Raw genomic sequence first — 27,030 nt, 5'->3', positions numbered from 1 at the left:
GGATATTTTTGCGTCATTTCCTATACCATATGTAAACTTTATTGAAGAATTAGGTGTGGTATTTGATAATTGTGGTTTTCGTCGCCACTGGGTTATTTTTGAGCGCCATTACAAAAGCCACTGGATCGAACGGACTCATCCGAGTACAAAGTAACACGCGAATCATTTGGGACAACATCTGGTACCCTTGGATTGTTCTCATGACGCAAGGTACAGCCTAAATGACGTCAAGGAATCAATTAATAGACAATTATAATTTAAGAAAAAAGGTTAAATTCAATTACCATCGTCATGTTAGGAGGACATTTGCTATCCAGCCGTTTGCCGCTCCGTTTCGTGGCCGGTTCCTGGTGTCTAATGGCCGTCGTCCTCGTCTACGCTTACACCGGAACGCTCATCTCCCACATTTCCTTGTCTAAATACGAATCGGTTATCAACACCTTTGACGATCTGGCGGCCAGCACAAAATTCCGCATTATCACCCAAAGAGGAAGCCTATCAGCCGAAATCATTTTGGTAAGTCAAATTATTTAAAAAACAAAAAAAGGAAACAATTTCACTAATTAATGTACATGTAGAACTCGAAAATAGATGCGCTGAAAACCCTCGGCGACTCGCTCAGACAGAATCCTGAAGATCTTCTCCTTTCGTTACCCGGAGAAACTGAACAAATTCTGCTCTCCGGTTGCTGCGCTTACGTCGAAGTTGATTCAATTCATTTCCATTACAAGATTGATAGAATGGATTCCACATTTCTTTGATTGGCTTTCATCAGGTCAAGAGACTTGGGGAGATGCTGGTGTACAAGAGCATGGCGGAACATGGCGGCGAATGCAAATTGACCTTTGGAAAAGAATTGGATTATTCACAAGTTTGGAGTTTCGGCGTAGCTAAAAACTTTCCTCATTTATCCAAAATTAATAGAGGGTACATTACGTCATTTTGATGGAATTAAGACAAATTTCTCACCGATCCGACACTTTAACAGGCTCCAAACGATGCGTGAAACGGGACTCTATTCTCGAATTACCCAGCGGTATTTGAAGCCGATCGACAAGTGTTTAGCGAGGGAGGCCTACCGACCAAAGAAAAGCCAATTGACTCTTTACGACATGACCAGTTCTTTTATTGTCCTCGGCCTAGGTGGCGGCTTTTCTTTCCTGGTTTTTCTATTGGAGCTGTTGGTTTCATCTCGTTTCTTCAGGACGAAAACATCCGCTGCTCCGGAACCATCAGTTTCCACGGTGTAGTAACGGTGTAGTAACGGTGTAGTAACTGTGTAGTAACTGTGTAGTAACTGGTTAATATTGTAACCTATATTATTAGTTAGAAAATATCCTAAGATGTAGACGCCATCGTTTTGGAATAGAAAATTATCAAATGGGATTATTTAATTGATCAAAGTATTTCAGGGGATTATTTAATTTCTCAACTTACTGTATTTAACTTTACATTCGTCCATTAGAATTGTTTTCTCCAGTGTGCAGTATTTAATTGTGATGGAACATAAAAAAGGCAATTCCACATTTGGTTATTCACAGGTATGTAGTAAATTCAATTTAAGAGAAAAAAAAGTAAGTGAAAATATAATACACCTGGTGAGTGACAACACAATCCCCGTTTAAACTAGATTCTAACCTTGTTTGGGCTCACAACATTTCCAAATTTAAAAACAATTGCGATTTTCGGTGCATAACTTTGAAAAAAAAAGAAAAGATCCGGTCGGTCAGGGAAATGCGAGATTATGCATGGCGTAGTTTTGAATTCATTTCATCTTGCAAAACAAATTTGTTGAACTCAGCTGATTCAGTGGCAAAAAAGGTTGTGCACGTTAACTCATCAATGGGGCGACGGCCAGCAGCTGGACGGAAACTAAAACGGTCGCAATGAATTGAAAAGTTAACGACGAGGTGCTGATGATGGATCCTGTGGCTCCGCTGCGACTCCGGTGACACGGTTCGGTGATGTGACGCGTTTTGGACATGAGCCAGTAAAACGCTCGCTGCAAAAATATCAAACACACACAAATGGCCCGATAATGACGTGAACCATCAGTTGGTGACCCATTTTTATCCGAACAAGTATAGAATCAAACGACAAAAGCTTGTAAAAAGATGAACGTACCATTCTGTTTTGACGTTTCAATTCCTCTCCTACTTTTATCCTCACCATGGCCTGGTAGTGGTTCAACCAGTGAAGCTGTTTTCAGACATTTCCAGTCAAAAGGAAAAAAGTTGAGAACGGAAATAGGGTAATAATAATGAAATAGATTACCTGTTTATGTGTCATTAATTCAGGAACGATCAAGTACGGATCGAAGGGCACCAAGGAAACCACCTCGAACCCCAAATAACGGCTGTCTCGCTCATGCTATAAATAAAATAGCAGGAATCACATGGCAACCAAACGTCGAAAACGATAAAAGCTGTGAGCTGAACATTTTGAAAAATACCTCGAATGTTTTACGGATGACTCGCAGAATGGATTCCAAGCGGATGCCGTATTCGTTTTCCTGGTAAAATCCAGGCTCTGTTCACATGTTTCAATTATAAGCGTCAACTCGTATTAGATGAACAGATTTAATGAGGAAGACGTACCGTCGGAGAAAAAGTAATTTTCTTCGAAATGATGACCGACTTTACCGTAAATTCTGATCTGAATGGGACCTGCGGAAAAAGTCATTTTTAGACTGAACAAGGAATATTTAATTCTTGGGCGTAGGCTATAGCCTATAGGCTACTTTCGTGAACGTTGAGGAAAGAGCCGATTCCGTGGCCGGTTCCGTGAAGGTAGTCCAGTCCAGCGCTGTAAAGGTGTTGACGAGCTATAACATCGATCCGGGTGTCATCAATCGAGTCCGGAAAAACCAGTGTGGCCAGATCAATGGCTCCCATCAAGACTCGAGTGTAAATTTCCTTTTGGAGTTGCGTGGCTCGTCCAAAATGGAACGTTCGAGTCACATCCGTCGTTCCATCTACAAGAAATGCAAGACGTCACATATCAAAACGAATCCATCATCTCGGGCCGCAACAGCCCAAACTGGATGACGCACCGAGATATTGGCCACCAGAGTCGATGAGCAAAAACGAGGAATTGTCAATGACCCGATTGGTTTCCACCGACGGCCTGTAATGGATGACGGCGCCGTTGGGTCCAAATGCGGCGATCGTACTGAAACTGGGCCCTCGATTCAAGTCCTGCTGGGCGCGATACTCGTCCAAGGTGTGCACCACTTTCAACTCGTCCCATTGCTCCTTGCCCTCTTGCACCTTTAAAAGGACATGTCCAATTCAATCAGAGGAAAAGAAAAAACAAGAAAACCAAAATAGAATTCGAGTGGAACCTGTTCTTGGAGCAGCGAAATAAAATCACAAAGGGCCACGGCGTCTTTCAGGTGGGCGTTTCTCATTCCTTCCACTTCAACTGCATTCTTCGTCGCTTTCAATAAAATCAGTGGCGAAGGTGACGTCCGTCTCTTGTCCGCCGGAATCTGTCGAGAAACGACATTTTTTACTCAATAAGAACAGACGACCAAAAAGGGGCAAATTGAATTGGAGTTTACTGTTTCGTAGATGGCGAAACTGACTCCGCCGCTGTAGGCGTATCTGGACGGAAGAAGGATCGAATTGGCTTTGGCCGTTAAACGAGGCAGATCGGTAAATACATTCTCGTATCTCCTTATCCTTTAAGTTCCACCGATGGAATCCATTCACACACACACCAAAGTAATAACAATAAAAACGAATAAATATTGATGGCTTTTTCAAAATCCGTAAATGGGACGAGTGATTAGATACAGGGGCACCTCCCCATCATTATTTTTCATTGTTGTCCATCACCGAAAACAAAGCGAGAGTGTTTCGCTTGAACACAAGTCCCGCAACATCACAACCAACAACCACAACAAAAAATCTTCCGGCGTGAAGGGCGTGGCCCGCAGCCTATGCGGCCGCCGTGCATATAAATCAATAACCGCGCATCTTTTTTTTTTTCCATCCGCTCAACCAACGAAAAATAAAATAAAAATAAAATAAAAAGAGAAAAAGGCTAAATGGATTGTTGGCTATGCCGCGTGTGCTATCGACAAAAAGGAATCTCTGCCGAGACTTTCACAGTCATTAGCGGCCCCGTCGTGACGTTTGTGATGAATGATGAGCGTTACCTTATATGTCATTCCCCCCCCCTCTCTCTCTCTTCTTCTTCACAGGCCCGTAAATAACAGCAGCGTCGCCTTATCAGGGACGATGGCCAGAGGCTTTCGACACACCCTCGTTCCATCCGACGTTTTTAAAAAAAAAGCGCCGATGGAAGGAATGAAAATAAAAGAAATTGCGCGCAACTTACTCGACGCAAAGGTCAACGGACTGCTCCCGGGGACAGCGATCGCTGTCCAGGTGCTCCCTGATGGGCGCCACTTTCAATTTGAGCGGCTCGACGAAGAGGACGACTTGATGCAGGGACACGTAGGCGTAGCTCTTGACCAGCGGACTGTACGGCACGTCGGCCCCGCGCAGATTCAGCAGCCAAGCGATTTCGTCCAGGGCCGTCACGACAATTCCGTCAAGGCCGAGCTCCTTCAACTCGTTTCGCACCACGCCCACCTTCTCCTGCCACGACTGGCCTGTGCCACCCAAACCAAAACATTTCTATTCATTTCACAGTTTTTATTTTTTAAAAAGGTTTTTTAAAAAAGATTTTAAAAACCTGCGTGAACAATGTCGTGAATAAAGGCGGGACGAGGATTGGGTTTGGGTCTTCCGTTGTCCTCGTTCCAAATCGAGTCGACCAAATTGGCCTGAATCGCATCCAGTTTGATTCCGCTTTCGGCTAAAATCAGAAAGAAAACAAAATTAGACGTATTCTGAATTAAAGATGAGTTGATTGAATTTGAAAAAGTTACCGAGTTCAGAGCGCCATTCAAGCCACTGGTCGGCGCTGACTAATTTGGGATCGGCTCCGACACGGTCGCCGGAAGAGAGAACCGATTTGAGCCACTCGCTGATGCTGGGCACTTGTTCCTGACCGGATTTCATGATGATCCATTGGCAGTCGAGTTGCTGGTCGGCCTGCAGGTGATAGCGGCCGTCCACCCAGAGAGCGGCCGAGTTGAGCGTCACGACCGCCGTTCCGGCGCTTCCCGTGAAACCCGTCACGTACTGGCGTCTCCTGTCGCTCGGGGAAACCATTTCAGTCTGCACAAACAACAACAACATCAAAAAGGTAAACATGAGAACATGAATCGTGTCAAATTTTGTCTGACATTCCTGAAACAGCCATCAGTTTTGAGCGGGAAAGTTTGAAACGTGTCCAACCCAAACATCTTGAGATGCTCAACCAACAACTCACAAAGATTCCTCGTTACGATGACAAGGAAACTCCCCCCAGGGCTGTATGATGGGTTCAAAATATGGGTGTTTTGAATTACAAAATACGGCTGACATTATTATTCCATCATAACGGATTCCCTCAGGCCCGTCAGCCTTTGATTAGGCATAAATTATCATCCCGCGTATACAGTTAATCAATTGAATGGATTTTGCAAATCATTTTTATTTACCTGATGCTCGTCGTCACTGGTGATGATGTAGGCCTTGAGCGGGGCTCCTCTGACCAATTTGGTGGCCGACATGGCGACCCGCAGCTGCTGCAGCCGCAGCGTCGTATTGACGCGGTTGATGGGCTGCTGCTCCTGGACGATGCCGTCCAGGCAACCCAGTCGATCGGGCGTGATGCGTCCACCACCGCCGCCACCGCTTGCCGCCATCATCCAAACGCCTTTCGTCGCTATTTAAAAAAGAAAAAATTCTCAACCAGATGCTGCCGTATCAAATCTGATGTGGCGTTAATAGCCTTTTGGGCGTCTTTTTAAAAATAGGCGCCGTACGGGGGCGTCCAGTGACACGCCGACATCAACATTAAAAGCCAACGTTGGCGGCATAGTACACACACACAAATTTAAAAGGAGGAGATTCTTCATGGGGAAATAGTTGTCTTTAGTTCAGCATGTGTGGTCGACCTTTTTTTTTTAACTATGCCGACTGCCAGTGTGTATGTAACAAGGTGTACACCAAAAACCATCAACTCGATTATCTTTTAAGATTTTCTGGGGAATTCTTACAAGATGCATGGGTTTGGCGGAGTGACTCATCACCTATAAAAGTGCACTCCTTTTTTCTTTTATTTTTGGTTGGGTTACTTCCCTATCTGTTCGCTAACGAGTTTTTTCAGACAACACCAGCACACATCCCCAAGGCCGAGTGATGGATCTGCAAAGTCTAGAATTTCCATCTGCCAACTGTCTCTCGTTGAGCTACAAGTTACAACAAATGTTGATATCATTTTTGATCATTTCCCACCTTGATTCGAAATTTCGGGAATGTCTGATGACGCGCTACACATCTAATCGCGGGAGAAACATTTCTCCACCGGTGAAATTTTGTCGGTTCGACATTTTTTCCCCTCACGACAAAATGTTTTTGAAAATAAAAGTAGCGGTGGCGCTAAAAATAGAAATTTTTTAAAATCCTGCGAGTAGCGGCGATCGGAAGTCAAAATGATTTACGCGCCATTGTTTTTTGAATTATTTTTCTAAAGCAAACATCCGGTAATGTCCAGGCGAATAAGAAGAAATAATTAAAAGTAAATTTTGTCCTACCGTAGAGGATGAAGAGGACGAGAAATTGCGCACGAAACATTTTGCGTTGAATTTTTGAAGAAGAAGAAGAAAAGTCTTCAGTCGATTGTCGATGAAGAATGACGAGGCATGAAAGATGACGCCACTCGAAACACGTTGAAAGAGAAAAACAAAATGCAAATGCTGTTTTTTTCCCGCACGACTTTTTCGACACGTTTTTTGACAAAAGAGCAGAGAGAACACGTTGGTGGCAGATGATGATGATGATGTGCGAGCTGCTGGCGCCTCACTGAGCCTTCGGGACCAACAGCAGCGGCTCGTCATGTGTATTCAATCCCTCCCATGACTAGGGCTTCTCTCTTTGCGTGTTTCTTCATCTCTCACTCCTTCCTTCACCCAACCCCCCCCCTCTTTTTTTCTCCCTTATATAACAAACTGCAGCGCCCGCCGTCTAATTTCGGTCATCGGCTCCCAACGCTCCATACCTCAATAAATACATCTAAATTTAGATAGTTTTTTTGTTTCTTCTTCTTCTTCTATTTTCAAATTTTGTTTAGTGGGGGAATTTTTTCAAGTTTTGTTTCTTGATTCGATTGTTCAAGTTTCGTGTTCTTCTTTAGATTGGGACGATTGTCTCTGGGCATTCAATCAATGGCAGGGGGAAATTCGACTATTCAGAGCTCTGCGAAATGGGCGCGGTCGCCGTGTGGATCGTTGTGAACAAGAAGAATAAAAAAAACATTTTCTGCGTATTTTCTAATCTCCGGTAATATAGCGCGTTCGTGCGTGTACCGCATTACAGGGGGGCGTTGTCGTTTTTCTTTTTTCGTACAGCTTTTGCGATGCCAATCTGCATATATATTTCCTCCACCCCTCCACCAGCACTCTTCTTTCGCAGATGTCTACAAAATGTTGAGATACTCAATACGCCTCTTTTTTCCTTATTTTAAAAAAGAATCAAGCCTTGTTTTTATACTGGTCGGAGGATTTATCGACCTCTGCTCCAGGGGGTTACACACACATCCACCAGCCATAACTCTTGTAATATGTTGAGATATCTCGACCATCGAGTGTATAGACTTTTGCAGCCAATTTTTTCTTGTTCTTCTTTTTCAAATATAAATATTCAGACGATGTATTTTCGGGAGTATCCAATTGTCTTGAACGGAGAATGTCGGGAATGTGAGCGACTCCATCCGTCAGGATTTCTTCAGCACAAAGAAAAAAAAGCGGATCGAATGTAAAAGTTATAAGCGAAATTTTCGGTTACTTGGTTAAAAATGAGATAGTTCTAAGAAAGAAGCGTGTCGAATGCGATGCTGGGGGCGAATATCTCAAAGGGGTAGCGGACGAGTTTTGGACAGGAGCCAGGGCAAGCATCCGCTTGTTTTGGAGGAAGTGGCGGATGTTTTCCCTGGCGGGTTTGGTTGTTGTCGTCGTTGCAACTCGGCGACGACATTCTGCCGGACCAGTTGGTGGTAATCGTTCAGCCACTTCATCTAGACACGGGAAAACAAAACGGGAAACCCAACAAAATATTACGAGATAAAAATGGCAATTCTCCCCAGTCGATTGTTTAGTTTGGCTTGACTGGGCAAGAAAGAAAAAGAGAAAGGTACACATCAGAAAAAGATGATGGGTTATGTAGAGGTGATGATGGGCGTTTTTGAGGGGACTCACTTGTTTGGAGGTCATCATGTCGGCTAGAATCAAGTCGCTCTCGAACGGAACCATCGTCACAGGCTCGAAGCCAAGGAATCTATTCCCGCCGCCCTCCTGTTGTTTTGCCATTTGTTGTCATCCATCAGTGACCCACCCGACGCAACAGCCGAAAAGAAAAACAACAAAAGTAACAAACGAAGACGAATCTTTAGGTAAACAAAACCGCAATCGCGTGTGTGTGTTTAATATACCGTCATGTTTAGGTCGACGACGCGCAGGATCGTTTCCAATCGGATTCCGTACTCGTCGGCCAAGTAATAACCCGGTTCTGCAAATACAACCAAGTGAAAATATTTGGCGGGGTCAATGGTGAAAGCAAAATATTACCGTCCGAGAAAAAGAAATTGGGCTGGAATTTGTGCGGTTCTTTGCTGTTGATTCGCAGTTGAATTGGACCTGTTAAAAGAATAGATGATGAAAGGGAATTAAAATTGGATTCAAAAGGACACGCACTTTCGTGGACGTTCAGAAAGGAGCCGATTCCGTGGCCGGTTCCGTGCCCATAGTCCAGTCTGATCTGGTATAGGTGTTGACGAGCTATAACGTCAATCCGGGTGTCATCAATCGAGTCCGGAAAAACCAGTGTGGCCAGATCAATGGCTCCCATCAAGACTCGAGTGTAAATTTCTTTTTGGCGTTGCGTGGCTCGTCCAAAATGGAACGTTCGAGTCACATCCGTCGTTCCATCTACAAGAAATACAAGACGTCACATATCAAAACGAATCCATCATCTCGGGCCGCAACAGCCCAAACTGGATGACGCACCGAGATATTGGCCACCAGAGTCGATGAGCAAAAACGAGGAATTGTCAATGACCCGATTGGTTTCCACCGATGGCCTGTAGTGGATGACGGCGCCGTTGGGTCCAAATGCGGCGATCGTACTGAAACTGGGCCCTCGATTCAAGTCCTGCTGGGCGCGATACTCGTCCAAGGTGTGCACCACTTTCAACTCGTCCCATTGCTCCTTGCCCTCTTGCACCTTTAAAAGGACATGTCCAATTCAATCAGAGGAAAAGAAAAAACAAGAAAACCAAAAATAGAATTCGAGTGGAACCTGTTCTTGGAGCAGTGAAATAAAATCACAAAGGGCCACGGCGTCTTTCAGGTGGGCGTTTCTCATTCCTTCCACTTCAACTGCATTTTTCGTCGCTTTCAATAAAATCAGTGGCGAAGGTGACGTCCGTCTCTTGTCCGCCGGTATCTGTCGAGAAACAACATTTTTTACTCAATAAGAACAGACGACCAAAAAGGGGCAAATTGAATTCGAGTTTACCGTTTCGTAGATGGCGAAACTGACTCCGCCGCTGTAGGCGTATGTTGATGGAAGGAGGACCGAACTGACATTTTGTGCCAAAACAGCCAAGTCTTTGAAAACGGCTTCGTAGGCTCTGACTCTGTCAACAAAGGTTAATTTTAAAAAGGAATTCCAAACAAGCCAAAGTTGGGATCAGCAAAGAGACGGAACGCCCAACGCGTTTCTGTTGTCTGTATAATCAAACCAACGCACTCGACACAAATAGGCTCCTCTTGACAGCGGTCGCTGTTCAAGTGCTCCCGGATCGTCCCCGTGACTTTCTCCGGCTGGATAAAGAGCACAATCCGATCCAGCGATAAAAAGACGTAGCCCTCCACCAGCGGGCTGTTGGCTACATCGGAGCCACGTACGTTGAGCAACCAGGCGATCTCGTCCAGCGTCGTCACAACCACCGCGTCGACCTTTTGGGTCATCAACTCCTTCCGCACCGCACCCACTTTGTCTTGCCACAATTGACCTGCAAAAATTTAAATAAAAAGAAAATCATTTCAATAACAAGATGGACTTTTTTAAAAAACATCAAACGAACTCAATGGCCTCCCTATCTTTTTTTTATAAGGTAAACGTATAAATTATATGACCGAGATAGAGTGCACAATAAATATAGCCAACCACATACCAGCGAAGGCAACGTCGTGAACATAAGCGGGTCTTGGTTTAGCGCTGCTGCTGCTGTTGCTGCTGCATGTCGGTTTATTAGAGCTTTCGATTTTGGCGTCGTTCCAGACGTCGTCGACAAGATTGGTTGGCAAAGCATCCAGCCAAATGTCGCTGACGGCTGCATAACCGGGAGAGAGAGACAGAGAGGTGGGGGGAAAAACCCAGACAGAAGGGGAAATAAGGTTTTAATAGAAGCTCACATGAATAGGTGAAAACTTTAACAAAGGTAATATTGTTAAGGCAATCTGCTGGGATGTTGCCGAACGAGAAGTGGATGTCCAACAGACGCACAACACCTGTGCAGAGTTTCCTATACTTTATACCTAGATCGTTTCGCCATTGGAGCCAATGGGAAAATCTGACCAATTTCGGATCGGCCGCCACTCGATCACCCGGTGACAGGACGGACTTTAGCCAATGGCTAATCGCCGTTACCTGCGCACGATGAAGACGAAATCATCGACAAAATTAACTCTGCATTCTCTGTTTGGCGATGTGGGGAAAAAAAAAATTTACATTGAATATAAAAAAAGCGGCAAACCTTGTCGTCTCCGGGTTGCATGAGGGTCCACTGGCAATCCAGTTGCAGATTGGCCTGCAGATAGTAGCGGCCGTCTGTCCATAAAACGGCTCGTTTGTCTGTCACGACAGCTGTCCCCGAACTGTCCGTAAAGCCGGAGACAAATTGCCGCCTGTCTTTGTCGGGAGAAATGAGTTCTGTCTGTTAATGGAACAAGCCACAAAAAATATCGAGTATCAAATCAATCGTCAAAAACAATCATAACATGTTGGGGCAGACTGGGCCAGTTTGCAACTCTGAGTGGAATACCTGATGCTCGTCGTCTCCTGTAACGATGTAAGCGTCGACTTTGGACAAAGTCATGGCCTTTCTTAACATTTCCAGACGCTGCGACGTATTCACTCGGTTGACTGGCTCATGTTGGCCATTATCCGGCGGACAGGCCAGTCGATCTATCATTTCATTCCGGTAGACGCTGGTTGTTGTAGCCTTGCTGGTGGCTACTGGCGAGACTGAAGCAGCCAGAGCTCTTTCGGTCATCAACCAAATAATAACAACTATCCGGGACAAAAAAATAAGAAATTGGAACTCGTGAGATTTATTAGGTACTGTAGTAATTATAGAATATGACTTACTTGTGATGAAATGAAATTTGCTTGAGGCCTCCATATCTCTTACTTCTTACTCTTGTAAAAAGAGCGATGAAACTGGACTTGAAAAACTGGACTCAGCAGCTATTATTTGCACGGTCGGATGAACCCTGGGAGAAGAATGAATAAAGAAAATGTTGAAACAACTGGGAGATGACCAGCGGCACTTCTTTTATCAAATCAAAACCGCTGGGAGATGATGGTGACAATCAATTTTGTAACTGTATACGTACTTGTCGGATTAAGAGGCTATATTTACACATGATGGTCGAGGATGGTGATGACCTTCAATTTCTTACCTGTGGTTTTCTTGGCCTTCACCTGTCCGTCGTGGAATTGGTACTTACTTTTCTCCTGGAAAAGCCAAATGGTCGATAAAAAAACAGAGCAAGAAATACATTGCCTTAATTTTGCAATTGAATTTCAAATCACTTCTTAAAATATCGATTCAAAGTTGTATCGATTACTAAGACAGACTTGTCGTCTGCTACGTTTGTTTAAATTTCGTTTGTCTGTTGTCAGTCGCCCTGTCAATTTGGGTATAATATCGGTAGTGCTTTCTTGTTTCTAACTGGAGATCAGTAGAATTAGGTTTAACAGCTCCCAAATTCTCTTTGCCAGCTGATCATGGATGCAAACAAGAAACCTTTCAAACTCGTCAGTCAAGACCGAAGAATCAAAAAAGGTGTTGTGGCGGGAAGCATGGAAGAGTTGATGCAAAAAGGTATTATTCGTTAGTTTTAAGATATGTTTCGAGTCTAATGAACTTTTTCCTTCAATTTAGCCAGAACACTTTTCAACTTGGGCTCAGAAAATATCCAAATTGTACTGGAAGAAGACGGGACAGAAGTTTTGGAGGATGAATACCTATTATTCCTAGACAACAACACCAAGCTGATGATTCTTCCATCCAACAACCAGTGGAATCCCCCTATACCTGCATTTGACGTGACTGACTGCTCAGGAACGGAGAACTCCAACTACAACCCTGTGAAAATCCTGCAAAAGCTTGTGCGAAGTCCTGGGTCTATTGCTCTGCTCAGCGAAGAAGAACTGGATGTGGTTTCCTCCTTCACCAGCCATCAAAACATTGGCATACCACAGACTGAAGTGGAGTACCTGATTGGAGCATGTCAGAGGGAGTTGGAGCAGAAGAAAAAAATCAAAGATGCTTTGGACCTGGTTGAATTGTATCAAAGAGCCAAAGAGCAGTCAGAATTACATCCTTAAAAAACCGTGTCAAAGTACCCCGAATTCATCGTTTTCGTTCAGCTTTCCACTTGTAAATCGGCGCTGTGCTCTTTGTCCCAGGTGTTACTCGAACTGGCTTCGTATCGCTTTTTCCCTATAAATGAAAGGGTCGATTAAATTACATTTCGTACAGTTTTGTCGAATCAATTTGTTATACTCTAAGCATTTTCTTGAGTTCCATTTTCTGCTGGGCAACCATCAGTTGCTTCTCACGGGCAATTCTCTTCTCGAGTTGACGGTAAGATTTCATTCGCTCCTCAGCCACATTCTATCATCAAAAGAGAATTTATCAAAATATTCCAAGCATAAGAAAACAAGCATTTTTAACCTCAGCTGTTTCATTGGTCAACATTTTGCTGAGATCCATCTTTTTCAAGTCTTCAAGCTTTGGACGATTGGATTTTCTCGAAAGAAGAGATGGGTGTGTTTGAAGTCTCTCGGCGACGTCAAGATTTTTAGCTGCAAACAAACACACATATTGAAAATCGTTTTGACTTGGAATAGATTTGAGTTGTTTTACCTTCTTCTTTTGTGTCAACGAAAAACACGTGATTGTTTGATTTTTCTGCATCAATGAGGTGAAGCTGGGACTGAAGCTTGTCAATCTTTCTGGACTCTACCAGACGTTTGTGTGAAATGTATTTCAGGTCCTGAGTCTGCATCAACTTGAGTTGCTCTGGAGTGCATTCTTCTTCCTTTGGTGTGTCAATGTGCTCACCATCCTCCATGCGGGACCTGATCATGTGAAAGTAGAACTCATCGGGATTCTTGTCCAGTACCCGTCTGTGGAGTCCCTTCAACGCTGCTTTCTTGTTGTTAAAGTCCCTGTGGGAACGAATGCATTTAACAGAGCAGGCAAACAAAAGTAAAGATAATGCCAAAACTTACTTGGCCCTTTCGCGATAGTCTTTCTTTTTCTCCAAGACACCCAAGTGAGCTCGGGCTTCAGGCTGTGGGGAAATTCAACATTCAATTCAATCCAGAATCTTGGCGTTACATTGGAATCTTACCTGATGTCTTTCCCTGTGGGCTTTATTTGTTTTGAAAGCATTTCTGAGTGAAGCCATTTTTCCCGCTTAATTGTCTAAAATTATCTTGGGAACTGCTTCAACTGTCGTCTTGTCGTAAACACGTGAAGAAGCAGAAGAATTTTGTTTCTACTTTTCCACCACGTGCAGAGCCATCTAGCGGTGAAAATAAATAAAATTCATAAAATGACCACCAGGTGACGCTGACCGCAACGTGTCCAATAAATCACGGAAGCGTAACGATGGCGCAATAAGTCCACCACACAGTTAGATATTGTGAAGAGGGGGGGATTTCATGTTCACGGTTAGTTAAACTCAATCTCTCGTGAAAAGCCTGATTTGCCTTCATCTCTCCCCGTTTCACCGCACAACACCACACCCACTAATAACACGCAATAACCACCGTCGTAGACTTGTCAACCTTTTTTTAAATTGACTCGCATACAAACACGAATGAATCAAATTTGATTTAAATTCAAGTCAGACATCGGAAAAATCTTCTTTCGACTTTTGCTTAAGAAAGTCTGTCGATTTTCACGCGGTGCTTTTCTCACTGTGTAGAAAATATCTGCATAATATCTCGACGGGGAATCAAACAATAAATTTTTTTTAAAAAGAGGATCTCTTCTTCTTCTTCCTCTTGTGATATCGTCATAATAATAATATCGACGCTGCGGATCATGCAAAACAGCCCATCAGTCGATCCTCCCGTTTGCAGAGCCGATGTCTCGCAGGCTCCTGATGCGACACGGAGAATTTATAAGCCGATTGGGCCCCGCCATCGGCCAGCAAAAGAAAAAAAAAATGTTCTTATATCCAACAAAAAATGGCATAGAATTTTATATAGATATAGGCCTCGTAAAAATTTAAAATCGAATCAATCTAAATAGAGCTCGATGTGTTCTATTGTGGAAATAAATCAACCGGATCTAAAGAGCTATAGGCATTATATCGTTCATTACGCGTTCAATAGGAGGTCATTTATAATTCTAAAGCCCATGATATAAAGTACGTGCAGTTTAATCTCCTATCTCTCCCCCTCCACCCTTCTATAGGAGCCGCGTAGGAAATTTCTCATTTTAATAGCCCCCCCCCCCCCACCACCACCACCCACACATCCACCCATAATTTTAAAATTGGATTTCCTCTTTTTTGACTGCTCCTCCTGTATATACATATTCACCCCTTCAAAACCATATATACTTAACTTGTGTGCGGCTCCTAAAGTCTGTACAGTTTCTGTTCTTGTATATTTGAAACGTTCCCCGAGGACTAGGAGCCGAGTGAGAGAAACGATAGAAAGAAAAAAGAAGAAGAAGTCTCATACATCAGGATCCTGGCGCAGGAGCTCTTTTGATGCGTCTCTCGGGATAGTTTTCCTTCACGCCCTTTGGGCTCCTTTTGGCTGATGTGGCTCCTGCGCCACAGCCCCTGTGTTGGCTGGCCCAGCACCCAGAAACATGGGGGATGCTGGGCTCCGTCTCCCCATAGCAGTTTCTCTCTTTCCACTTTCTGGCTGTCTGCCTCCTTTTCCCTTTGACATGCAAATGATATGGAAAGGAACACACACACACACATATATATATATATAGGAGCCGTATAGACTACTACTACGGAGGAGTGCTGGATATTTACCATGTAAGGGACAGCTAGGAGATGTATAGGATCGAGTCCCTTTTTCGCCCGCCCTTATTCCAGTAATTGATGTAAGGTGGAAACTATGCTGTCAAATGACGTAACGAGCCGTCATTCAACCAGCTCCTGCCCTGGCTCCTAGATTCAATTTCTACTCACAAGCATTTCAACTCTACACATCTATAAATTTCAAAATAATCTACGAAATAATACAATCAAATACAAGGCCTATTATTTATTACTAAATTTATGAAATCAATCGATTGGAAAAAAAAACCCAATCGCTCGGAAGATTGAGTCTATCCAGCATCAAAGTTGAGTGTAGTTTCATTATCGGCCTTGTATATAATACAGGGTGATGCTGGGTGGGGGATGTATATATGTCCGTGACGAAAGCGGTTGGCCACACGACCGTCGCTGGGCTTTCCGATCCGCCTGTCAACGCCACACACACACAGCACAACCCCGTCTATATATTCTTTCTTTTTTTGGGTAGACGAAATGTGTGTTGGCAGTCCAGCATAGCAGCAGCCAAAAAGGGACTCCTCTCTATTTCTTGCTGATGCAGCTCCTCTTTATTATATATTCTTTTTTTTTTTTTAGTTTTTATTCTCTAGTATATTTTTCTGTATGGATATGATAACAAACGAGCTGCTGTGCCGTTGTTTGGCTCAACCCCCCACAGCATAGTGGAACGAGAGAGACTGTGGGAGGAGGACGCCCTCCGTCATGTTTTTGGCTCGTGGATCGACCCCTAATATATTATACACATCTTTTTCTTTTCTTTTCTTTCTTTTCTTTAGTTGGAGAGAGAGAGAGATATTTTTCTATAGGCTGTGCTGGCCATCACGTCCAGGAGCCCAAGCCAAAAAAGGATCCACCACCCTACCATCACCCCGGCCGATGATGATGACCAGCAGCAGTCAAAGAGGGTCATCGATATCATCCATATAAGACAAGTCCCAAAAAAGGGGGAAAGAAATAAAAAAGACAAATCACAGCATCTACTGTAGAGATCGTACAGCCTCCTTTGATAATAATATCGACGAAAAGAATTTGATCGGCTGCTCCTGTGACTGAAAAGTAGGCGGAGCTTCTTCTCTCCATCATTAATACGTCATCGCACACCGCGGAAACATGTATAACAAAACAACACAAAACATACATTTGATGGCATTTAGATTTGATCACCATAAAAGCTACTGTATAGCTACAACCCAAAAATATAATCTGCATAGATAGATGAATTTAGAGAAGGCCCCCCCTTATGTTTTTGATGTGTGCTGGATATATCCACACACATCCATCAGCGGCTGTGGCTGGCTGGAAGCAGGTAGTATATATATCCATCCAGCCACTGTGTGTAGCTACTGCGCATATCTTCCTGTGGGCTACTGTGGCTAGCCATTAGCATAAGATGATGCGGTATATACATCTACAGAAATATGTGCGTCCGATGAAACGAATGAATGTGAAAAGAGAAGTTGAGATGATGATGATGAAAACCGTATCAGTCCAAGAATGTGCCGCTTTTTCTTTTCAACATAGAGGCGGCCGGCAAAGAAGGATGAAGGATCGACTTGTTTTTCTACAGCACACACACAAAAAGATGTATATAATTATATGCAATTACCAGACATGTATTTTCGATTGACTCGAATCGCTGCTCCATATTTTTGATATTATTTCCTATTATGATTCGCGAGAGCTATATAATAGTAGTTTCCATCGTCCGTCTTATTCCGACTGTCACTGTGAGAGCTATATGCTAGCCGGGCGCGCATCAACCCGGCCACCAACATCATTGTTGTTGTTGTTGTTGCTCGGCTCGAGCCCAAAAAGCCTTTCATCCTCCTATACCCCAGAAGAAGAAGAAGAAGAAGAAGAAGAGGGCTAGTCTTGTGTGTAGCGTGTGCGCCAATCAAATATATGCGCATTTTTGATGCGGGAATTATACACGCTCTAGACCGTATAGAGAGAGTCTACATACTATATACAGCAGCAACAGTATACTATATAATATAGGCTCTATATATCTCTATATATTTAACGAAATGATTTCAACTTGAAATGTTGTAGAATTCTTTTTTGTATTTCGCGGGGGTTTGACAATTGAATTTAGCGCGCGTCAATTTCAAAAAATAGAAAAAAAGGTTCCATGTCTCACCCTCCTGGCTCCTTGAACACATGAAATAAATTTGAAAGCATTCGACACATATTCAACGAACCGTCCATAGTCCATAGACAGACCGCAGCAATGGCATCAGCACCATGTGTGTCTATATACACATCTCATATATTCAATAGTTGTATGTATAAATCTTTTAGATTGCAAAAACCGCCGTCATTTCTTTCTGGAATATGAAAGTGTTGTACAATACAATAGAAAAAAAAGTGCTGAAATGTGTTAGTGTATTAAACAAATAACACGTCGAGAGATATTGCATTGTAGAGAGCAGCTCAAATACAATCAGAATAAGAAATAAAAAAAAGGTTTTTTTTCTGGGGGAGAGATGTATCGACGCTGCTGTGAGTAGGCGTCGTCGTATTCTCTGCAAAGTTCACCAGAGTGAAGAGATGGGGAACGATCGACGTCGATGTATCTAAAGGTCTTAAAGGATGCGCCAGCAGAAAAGAAAAGAAGGAAGAAGGAAAAAGGGGTCGACGTCGTCGAATATAAAATAAGAAACATTTGCAATTCAAATGAGAAAGAAGCCCAGCAACGAGTCATCGCGTCCTTCTCTCCACCCTTCTCTCCCATTTCTAGACGTCGTCGTCTCCAACATTTTTCGTCTTCTACACACGAGCCGTCGCTTCCGATCTAGACATCCAAGGCGCGCCAAACTAAAAAAAAACTAAAATTTAGAACTTTTTAAATTTGGCGCGCCATTTTGGTTTGCTTTTTCAGCGCGGGAATTTCGAAAAATAAAAAAAGATTCATTTTATTTTTTCATGCGCAGAGTCTAACGGATCGATATTACATTCAGCCGCATAATATGTAACAATGTCTAATCATATCACAAAGAGAATATAGTAGAATAATAAAAAGATGATAGATCGACGACATTTGATGACGCGGCTGTTGCTGAGCTCGCGCGCGGGGGAGATAAGAAAATCAGAACAATCAAATCACATACACAAAAGAGAAAGAGAGAGAAAATAGATACAAAGATGTGTGAATTATTCGAAAATTAAGGACTTTCCAATGTGTCTAAACGGCACGTTCTACAGTCTACACACAATAACCAAACGATTGAAATCTGCTTTTGATTTTTCGCTGAATGTTCATAAAACGATTGAATGTGGCTTTTGTGATATCAATGAAAAGCTGCTGGCCATCTGTCGCTGCCTTCGCCCCCACTGTGTCGCCCATAACTGCCAGTAACCGCGGTGTCTATTTCACCATGCAGCTATAATGCTATATAGAGATTGACACTTTTACATAAATAGGCTGTTTTATAGATGGTCGCCATTTTGCCAATAGCCATCATCCAAAGTCGAATTTCAAAATTGCGCGCGAATTAGTTCATTTTCATCTTATAGGACTATTACATCTAAATGTACAGGAGAAAAAAAAGACGGGCTGGGAAATGGTTTTTCGACGCTGCCGACGCTATAAAAGAAGAATAAAGGAAAAAAGAGATTTATCACCAGCGATCGCTTTCATCTCGCCCTTCAATCTTTTGATACATTTTTTTGTTCCCTATATTCGTTGCAGTAGTTGTAAAGGCCATAGAAAAAGGAAAGAGGGTCTAAGGATAGAATGTATACAATGGCAAATTTACTCCCCCTCCTCCCCATTAGCCCTCAGAGCGTCTATCCAACCCCCCTGCTGACGCCCGCCCCGTGACTGCGGTTTTTCCACCCGTCGACACGGCGTCAGTCAGGCAGCCAACAGCCAATTCAACACCCCCAAACACCCAAAACGACTTTTCACATCTAGACAAATCTGTATTACATTCCGTGTAGTAGAAAATACAGAAAAAATCTTGTGTAGATTATTCATTTAAACATGACTAAGATATTAGACCTGTTGATGTCATTTATAACATGTAGAATGGGACACAATTCAGGATGGACACAACATGTTTTGACCAACGGAGAAAAGGACAAACATCTCCAGTGGCGCCAGTTTCAAATAACCCAAATGGTCACACCATCAAAACCCAGTAACCCACCCAAACAACGTAGGAAAATAGAAATCCGTGAGAAAGTTGTAATAACAGTTGATATGCTCCATTCTATTCTATATGATGTTGGATGATTAAATAGGCAACTACTGCTGTACTGTGTACACAAGGAAATAAACAAGGATCTAATATACACACAAGTTCGATTCTACTGTTTGGGCTGGTGGTGGCTGCCGGAGGGGGTGTCGAATAGATTGACAGTTTTAAAGGTGACGCATCATCACATTGGGTAAAAGGAGAGAGGGGGGGGGGGGGCGGTTGTGATAATAGGACACAAATACGAACGGACCGTGTTGTCATTTCAATCATTTCACGCTCCAACGGATTTCCAACGCCCCCCCTCTACCACCACCACCAGCGCCACCCACACACTTTGATTGTTGTTTTGATCTGCCCAGCAAAGTATCAGAGATGCATTTAAATTCTGCACACACAGCAGTTGGGAATAAATAGAAATCAAAATCTAGCCTAGCCTACACACACACATAGAGAGAAGGAGGAGCTGGTCTAGGTTCTTATTGGCCAGTTTCCCGGCCCGTGTGTGTGTGTCTTATATCTCCCCCCACCCGCCGCTTTGGCATTTCCGCGCATAATAGACGCAGCAGCATGCACACATATAGGAGCTTAGATATATATGTATTCAGCGGGAAAATGTCTAGAAGATGGTGGCGGCCATCTTGGCTCACACGAACTCGAACGTGAGCTGTGCTGCTAGAGGCATTCACGCTGAGATCTCACGTCTCTCGGCTGGGGCACCACACGGTCGCCATGGTAACCTCTAGCTACATATCAATGCTGCACGCACGCACACACACACAAAAGAGATAGATATGAAAGGGGGGGTTGGACTGTGCTGCGGCTGCTCCTGCGCGTGACTCCCGCACGCATCTCATTGCCCCCCCCCCCATGATACATCGGAATGATACACACACACACCGCCCATTTTTCCCCCCACCCCCCACCCATGTTGTATGGAAAAAGGGTGGAGTGTGTATGAATGCAAGCCAGAGGAAGGCCGAGGCTTTCGGAACTCACGGTGGGCGTGACTAAATCTTTTTGTTTTTTCTAGATCGATTTGAAATTTTCCAAAAATAATTATTTTGGCGCCAAATTCAAAAAATTATTCCACAAAATCACTGACAAATGTAACAGTCAATCAAGTCTTGGGTCGTCTTCATTCCGTTGTACACCAAATGGAATTCCAAATTGTTTTATTTGAAATTAGCAGAAATTTTGGTGTGACGAGTTGTAAAACTGAGAGAGCTGTGGATGCTGGCGGTTCACGATTAGAGCAATGACTGGCGACGTCGGTCGAGTCGCCCTCCTCCTTTTATACATATGGCCGTCGTCTAGAATAGAATATACTCGACTCATTAGCATACCGCACTAATATATACCAGGCCAGCATCGCAAATCGGGACTATGTGAGAGAGAGGGGGGGGGGGGGTTTATAAATAAAAATAAATGTAATATAAATACATATAGCTGCTATAGACTATAGCAGCAGCGATAGTAGAGAATAATAATCGAATAGACGACGAGAGCGGGACATCCATAGTAGATGAGGTGGGGCCCCTGCGTATAGCACAACCACGGGCAGACATATATAATCGAAGCCCATCATATTCATTTATTCACCATTTATACAAGCTTGCAGCTAGCTGGATATGTAACATTCATGCGACCTTGGCAGTAGTAGACGATTCGATATATCGACCAACAACAACAATTGATATTCCGTCTACGTTTATATATAGGAGGAGAGGCCAGCAAAGAAGAAGAGGACCGCAGCACATGTATTATGGAACACACACACACACACTACTATAGCTATACTAGATGGTCTGGGTTGTGATGATGATGTGTGACATCACACAGCCCAAGAGTTCATTTGCCTTGCTGATTTGTTAGATATATATTATGGCCGGGGTTGTTGCTACTGCTATTCTAGCTGGCCCTGATGAAATATGTATCACGCCACCATGTGCGCAATCAGTTGAGGGGGGGGAGGACGACTTTTGCTCGCGCCATTACATCAATAGACGACCAAGTTCAAGGCCGTTGTATAATACATCTCGCCCATGATTTATTTATAAATTTTAAAATCTCAGCCAACACTCGGCGATGGCCTACATTTCGAGTTATTGGCCGATTCAAATGCTGATGAGATTTGTGTGTAGATGTACGTACAGTTATAGACATCCCAACAGGTGGCTGCTGCTGCCAGTTTCTATTTATCGATTGGTAAAATAAGAAAAAGAAAAGAAAAAATAAGAGTCGAGGGACGGAGATGAGCAGCTATTTAAACTGAGCCGTTGAGTCAACATTGCGAGCTGTGCCGCCCGCCGTCGCTGTGCAAACACAAACCAAACAGCAGCAGCAGCAGAGGGTAGGGTCTCTATAACACAAAAGCTATGACTGAGCTTGGGCCCATCACAGGAGCAGTTTCACCAATGCTTCAAAAGGGGAAATGAAGAAAAAACAGGAGCAGCAGCAGCTACTATCATGCATGACCACGCGCCCAGCACCACCACCAGCACCATGGAATATTTGTGTGTGTCTCAAAAAACAACAACGCCGTCGTGCATATATTGTCTTATAAAGCAGCCAGCCAGCCAGCAGTAGAGAAAAGCCTTTTGGTAGATAGATAGATAGATAGATCTATATAGAAGGGGATTTTCCTTCATCCACATCAATGTGAGTGCACAGAGGGATCAGAACTCTACGCTAAAAGAGGAAGATAGATTATTGATATCAACTTTAATAGACACTCGAAGAAGAAAAAATATATATCTATAAGGATCAACTGGCTGGCTGCTGCTGCTGCTGGTCGGTTTTGTCTATTGGGAAAAGATCGTTCGGTCATGTGAGACGTGTCAGAGAGATATGTGCTGGGCAATACGGGACAATCGTCATAAGCTCTTTTTGATATTTCTAATATATCTCCCCCCATAGGCTATACATAACACCATATCTCTCTCTTATATTATATTATATCAAAGAATTGTTTACCAGTGAGGCTGCTGGACGTTGCTGTGAAATGTCTATAGGCCTACTACATACTACTACGTGCTGCCGAGCTGGAAATAAAAGGAAACGTCAATCACAAGACCTGGCTGAAACAAAAAGCCCCACATTTCTAAGTCGTACATGTCTAACCGGAAGTATATGAATCGTGCCTTGGCTTAAATTATCAATTTTTAACACACAAAAGTCTCAAAGAAAAACCTATTTTTCTTAGCTTCATTTGCATTTTCTAGGCCTACTCTTTTTTTGGTAACACGACCGAAAAGAAAAAAGGTCAGCAGCACAGGGGCTACGATATATTGACCCTGAGGGGATCAACCGGAAGGAACTTTATATTGACCCATCCGGATGTTGTATCAAAAGAATAGAGGATCAAACCGCATCACAAGATCTAGATCCTATATGATGGCCACATTTATTGAAAGGACGAGATGATTGAATAGCTCACAGACGCCATACATGCAGCTAGAGCTATATAGCACACGTCTAATGAAGAGATATCTCATCCGGAAAAATTTTTTTCGGGTTGGTTATTAATATCTCGTCTAATAGACGTTCTGCAAACGATAGAAATATTCTTTGATATCCATCATACTATGGCCAATATATATATCTATCTATAGTATAATATAGGAAATATACAAAAGCATACAGCATCTATTGAAGAATATAGACGACCCCCCATGCCTCTTATAGATAGATATATATATAATACAAGTGGTGTGTGTGTGAATAGAGATGGATCGAGTTTGGCTGGGCTGCTGCTGGTCGTCCATCTTATATAGATCTGGGGGACCGAAAAAGACTCTTTTTTTTACTCTGTTGTATGTGTGTGTCCATACAGATGTGTGTGAGCTCTATACAGTAGACTTTTGGCGCTATATAAGGAAAATATAAATAGAGACACAAAAGAATGAGGGGGGGATATACTGTATATAGGACGAGGGTGACACTTTTTCTCTCCACAGCCAGTACAGCCGAATGCTATATACAAGTATTATATATATCTAGTGAAAAAATAAAAAAAAAGAAGAAGAAGAAGAAATGGTTAGCCCAAGCGTGTAATCCGTTTTGCCACTGGGTGACAAGCGGCCAACACATCAGTCCGGCCATCAGAGACTAGAGAGAGACTATTACGCTCCAACGGCCTAGATAGATATCGAGTGTGAACTGGTGATCATGTGGAAACGGTATGGCGCGTCCAAGCCACCGCCAAACGTAGGTCACATCAGATGAGCTCCATCACAGCCCATCACGTCACATCATCCTCTTCTATTGGTTGAAATGATGTACATCAAAATAAGACAATTATTCTTTTTAAAATTAAGCAAAAGTCTAGTCAAAGTTGAGATGGATATTCTAATAAAGATATAGAGAGCTGTGGAAATATAGACGAACCCGAGTTGCATCATCAAGTAGGCTGGCGTTGTACACCAGCACGCACAATAAGGATCTATATAGGCCACTTCTAGATATATATATTTCCTGCACTGGAATATTGTATATTACACATTCCATGCAGCTATGTAGGGTGGGTGGGTGCTGCTGCTGCAGATCGATGGAAATGTTTCTTGTATATTTATTTCGCCATTTGATGCTATAGGCTGCTGCTGCTGTATTATCTTAGAGATCCAATCTCTCTGCTACTGCTGCTGCTCCTGGATTTTTTAGTCATCAGTCAGAGACTCTATCCCAACCCAACCCCCCAAAAAACAGATCAATAAAATCGCAACGGATAACATCTAAATGTTTTTAGCTCTCGAATACATTTTTAGTGCATCACTTTCATCTTATATTATATAGAAACGAATAATATAAGAAGAAGAGTGTTTGTACATCAACAACAATTGGATTGCCGGGTAGACCCATATTATAGGATACGTGTAATGTTGACACCCGAAGGCGTCCATCATGATTTATTCACTGGTGCTCTTGCATCACACACACACCTCTGCTGCTGATGGAAATCAAAAGTCTAGGCACATCAGGCGAGCGCCTTGTCCAGTCAAAGGAAGCAAAAGATCAAACGCGGCCTGTTTGTGTTTTTCAGAAACACACGACATTTTTCGGCTTTGACGTAATCACAAAAGGAGGGGCCAATTGAAGGGACACGTAAAAATGTGTATCTGAAAATAACTACGACGACGCTGGGCTGGCAGATATTTCCTCTTCCGTGCCCTGGGGTGGGGTGGGGTCGACACCCACCGTGAAGGAGGGAGGGGGGGTTGTGTGTGAGCGACGACGACGACGAGTTGACTTGTAATTTACGGTAACCGAATTTCCGCAGCTTTGAACGCTAATGTGTCACGAAGTCTACGACCCCCAGCGACTCTCTCCCACTCGATGGAAACCCCACAAGTTCCTCCTCCTCTTTTACGTGGTGATGGGGGGGATAGAATGGGAGGGGGGAGGGGGAATTGGGTTAGATATTCCTACAAGCATAGACATATACAACATGTATATAGTACACACGTAAGTATAGATCTGTGAAGAAAAAGGTGATGGTGAAATTATTTTGTACATTTGTCTAAAATTTGGTAATCAATAAATGAACGGGGAAACAAAAATTTCGAGGCTGGAAAAAATAGAAATGATGATCGGGAATTGTGTGTGAATTTCAAGCAGATGATGAGGAGAGGAGAGAGAGGAGGTAGGGGGTTTTGTGGGGGAGGGAGACGTTGAATTTCCCAATCCGATTAGAGACTGACACGGTCCACAATTGACAGCGACGACGACGGAGAGTGGCGATGCTGCTGCGATCCATGTCGTTTGAAATTCAACACGACAGGATAGAGAGCTCTATCTATACAGGGAAAAGCTCCCCCCCCCCCTATCGTATAGAGTTTGTGAAATGACTTAAAGATGATTCAAATGATGGCCAACATCATCAAGAATTGTCTAGCTCGTTTGAATTTAGAAATTTGAATTATTATTCCGCTGGATCGCCATTTAATATAAAGAATGTTGTTATAAATGCTTGATCAAACGGGGGTTCAGGTGACTATAACAATCAAACGGTGATGCCCAGACCCTCTTGGGTGCTGGGAAAAAAGTTCAAAGTTCAAAAACATTTTCTGAATTTGATTGCTGATACCCACACAGACGAGATGTTGTGTGAGGTAAAAAAGAAAAACAGGCCTGATCTGCAGTAATATCGTTTAACAAACGAAATATTTCACGAACAATTTCCGAGTCAACCAAAAACGTTCAAGTCCAATAAAGTTCCATACAGTCAACGGCCCTTAAACTCAGGAATAATTTCGTATTACTCCGCAACGATTTATAATAACCGATGCCATCAAATAGACAACAAGGAAGGATAGACATAAAATGTTGTCCTACCTTTTTGCCTGGGAAATGTACAGCCAGGCATCCATCCACAGTTGCTCCATCCGCGCAATAAAGTTGAATCCAGGAGGGATAGGGTAAAAAGGGAGTCCTCGTGAATACACCCACACTCTCATGGGCGTACACGAGGACATTTTTTAAAAAAGGGGGAATTGAAGAGATCCTGAACTCGGCCGAGAAGATTCTCCAATCAAACGGGATGCTGTTTATCTAAATAAGAAAATTGGACAATGAGTTACGAATAATTTTGACAGACACAACAACAAGCAAGGAGAGGTTGAAAATGAAACAAGTTATAAACCAGAGATTATATAACCTAATTGTTAATAAACAGGAGAATTTATGGTTCCACTGTGGCATTGATGCGCAGGTTGATAAAATTAACAAAAATATTTTTACCCAAGTGATGATACTGTGATTGCTGCTGGTGGCAGGTGGTCATTAGTCAAACCATGTGACTGGAGGTCCAGCACAAGCCAAACTTTGCTGTTACGATGGCTGGTTCAGGCCTCACATCTGCACAGAGGAAAAGATTACAATTTAGTGCAAGCAAACTGACATGAATCATCAAGGGGATAAATAATGCTAACAGGAAGTGACAATTGACACACTTGGTACAAGTTGAACTCTTCTATTTTCGCTCCCATAGTCATCCCAGTTTTATTCAGAGTATTCTGCCACACAACTAATGGAGAGCATATGGAAAGCTTGACATGGCGATATGACCACATTTTTGTCATTTTATTTACGTGCATCCACGTACAAAAACAGTGAATGCTCTTTTTCTTTGAAATCTTTTTCTTAGTTTTGGTCTTATTAGTCACCTTTTCAAAACGTGGAAAGCAGACGACACTAATATTCTAATTAGCAATAGATATCGATTAGAATTGATTAGTAATCGAACGGAACTTGATTATTAATATAAGGCGAGGTTTTAGTATTTTACATATAAATAGAATACATTATAAATCACCGTTGGCCGAATCGATTAAGTTATTCGTTTGGGTACGAAGAAAGGTCGAATTCATTTCCTCTGCATCTAGTTAA

General features: G+C 43.0%; 4 protein-coding genes and 1 long non-coding RNA gene across 9 annotated transcripts; 2 read left to right on the top strand and 3 right to left on the bottom strand.

Moving 5' to 3' along the window:
- Nucleotides 1-289: 289 nt before the first annotated feature.
- On the top strand, nt 290-1,314 carry LOC124350140. Its single transcript, XM_046801161.1, has 2 exons — nt 290-516; nt 579-1,314. The coding sequence occupies exons 1-2, from the start codon at nt 292-294 to the stop codon at nt 759-761; spliced, it is 408 nt and encodes a 135-aa protein (XP_046657117.1). The 5' UTR covers nt 290-291; the 3' UTR covers nt 762-1,314.
- Nucleotides 1,315-1,419: 105 nt separating this feature from the next.
- Nucleotides 1,420-11,622, bottom strand: LOC124349491 (xaa-Pro aminopeptidase 1-like). Of its 3 annotated transcripts, XM_046800153.1 has the most exons (15): nt 11,490-11,605; nt 11,164-11,411; nt 10,876-11,055; nt 10,658-10,769; nt 10,294-10,452; nt 9,867-10,131; nt 9,633-9,753; nt 3,344-3,490; nt 3,053-3,269; nt 2,741-2,974; nt 2,598-2,666; nt 2,453-2,529; nt 2,275-2,370; nt 2,125-2,199; nt 1,420-2,002 (listed from the first exon to the last, which is right to left on the bottom strand). In XM_046800153.1, exons 1-15 carry the CDS (start codon nt 11,521-11,523, stop codon nt 1,832-1,834), a joined length of 2,205 nt encoding a protein of 734 aa, XP_046656109.1. In that variant the 5' UTR covers nt 11,524-11,605; the 3' UTR covers nt 1,420-1,831. The 3 variants fall into 3 exon arrangements, with proteins under 3 accessions (XP_046656109.1, XP_046656110.1, XP_046656111.1); XM_046800154.1 differs by lacking the exons at nt 9,633-9,753; nt 9,867-10,131; nt 10,294-10,452; ... (2 more) ...; nt 11,164-11,411; nt 11,490-11,605 and adding exons at nt 3,563-3,683; nt 4,345-4,621; nt 4,705-4,827; ... (1 more) ...; nt 5,558-5,784; nt 6,656-7,952 and having other exon boundaries at nt 1,704-2,002; XM_046800155.1 differs by lacking the exons at nt 1,420-2,002; nt 2,125-2,199; nt 2,275-2,370; ... (3 more) ...; nt 3,053-3,269; nt 3,344-3,490 and adding exons at nt 7,754-8,133; nt 8,315-8,410; nt 8,548-8,624; ... (2 more) ...; nt 9,122-9,338; nt 9,414-9,560 and having other exon boundaries at nt 11,490-11,622.
- A 404-nt stretch (nt 11,623-12,026) lies between these two features.
- LOC124350054 (DNA fragmentation factor subunit alpha-like) lies at nt 12,027-12,876 on the top strand. The gene is made up of 2 exons (XM_046801057.1): nt 12,027-12,228; nt 12,289-12,876. Exons 1-2 carry the CDS (start codon nt 12,132-12,134, stop codon nt 12,732-12,734), a joined length of 543 nt encoding a protein of 180 aa, XP_046657013.1. The 5' UTR covers nt 12,027-12,131; the 3' UTR covers nt 12,735-12,876.
- On the bottom strand, nt 12,674-13,922 carry LOC124349949 (probable U3 small nucleolar RNA-associated protein 11). The gene is made up of 6 exons (XM_046800906.1): nt 13,766-13,922; nt 13,644-13,705; nt 13,276-13,580; nt 13,084-13,214; nt 12,913-13,023; nt 12,674-12,849 (listed from the first exon to the last, which is right to left on the bottom strand). The coding sequence occupies exons 1-6, from the start codon at nt 13,820-13,822 to the stop codon at nt 12,760-12,762; spliced, it is 756 nt and encodes a 251-aa protein (XP_046656862.1). The 5' UTR covers nt 13,823-13,922; the 3' UTR covers nt 12,674-12,759.
- Nucleotides 13,923-16,426: 2,504 nt separating this feature from the next.
- LOC124350445 lies at nt 16,427-26,498 on the bottom strand. Of its 3 annotated transcripts, none has more exons than XR_006920966.1 (3): nt 26,383-26,498; nt 25,978-26,193; nt 16,427-17,006 (listed from the first exon to the last, which is right to left on the bottom strand). It is a non-coding gene; the product is annotated as an uncharacterized LOC124350445 (long non-coding RNA). The 3 variants fall into 3 exon arrangements; XR_006920968.1 differs by lacking the exon at nt 16,427-17,006 and adding an exon at nt 17,809-18,273; XR_006920967.1 differs by lacking the exon at nt 16,427-17,006 and adding an exon at nt 17,809-18,262.
- Between the last annotated feature and the right edge of the window lie 532 nt (nt 26,499-27,030).

Source organism: Daphnia pulicaria, chromosome 7, assembly GCF_021234035.1.
Source record: "Daphnia pulicaria isolate SC F1-1A chromosome 7, SC_F0-13Bv2, whole genome shotgun sequence".
Lineage (NCBI taxonomy): Eukaryota > Metazoa > Arthropoda > Branchiopoda > Diplostraca > Daphniidae > Daphnia > Daphnia pulicaria.
The sequence above is the reverse complement of the archived record's forward strand: the minus strand, read 5'-3'. Positions and strand labels throughout refer to the sequence as shown.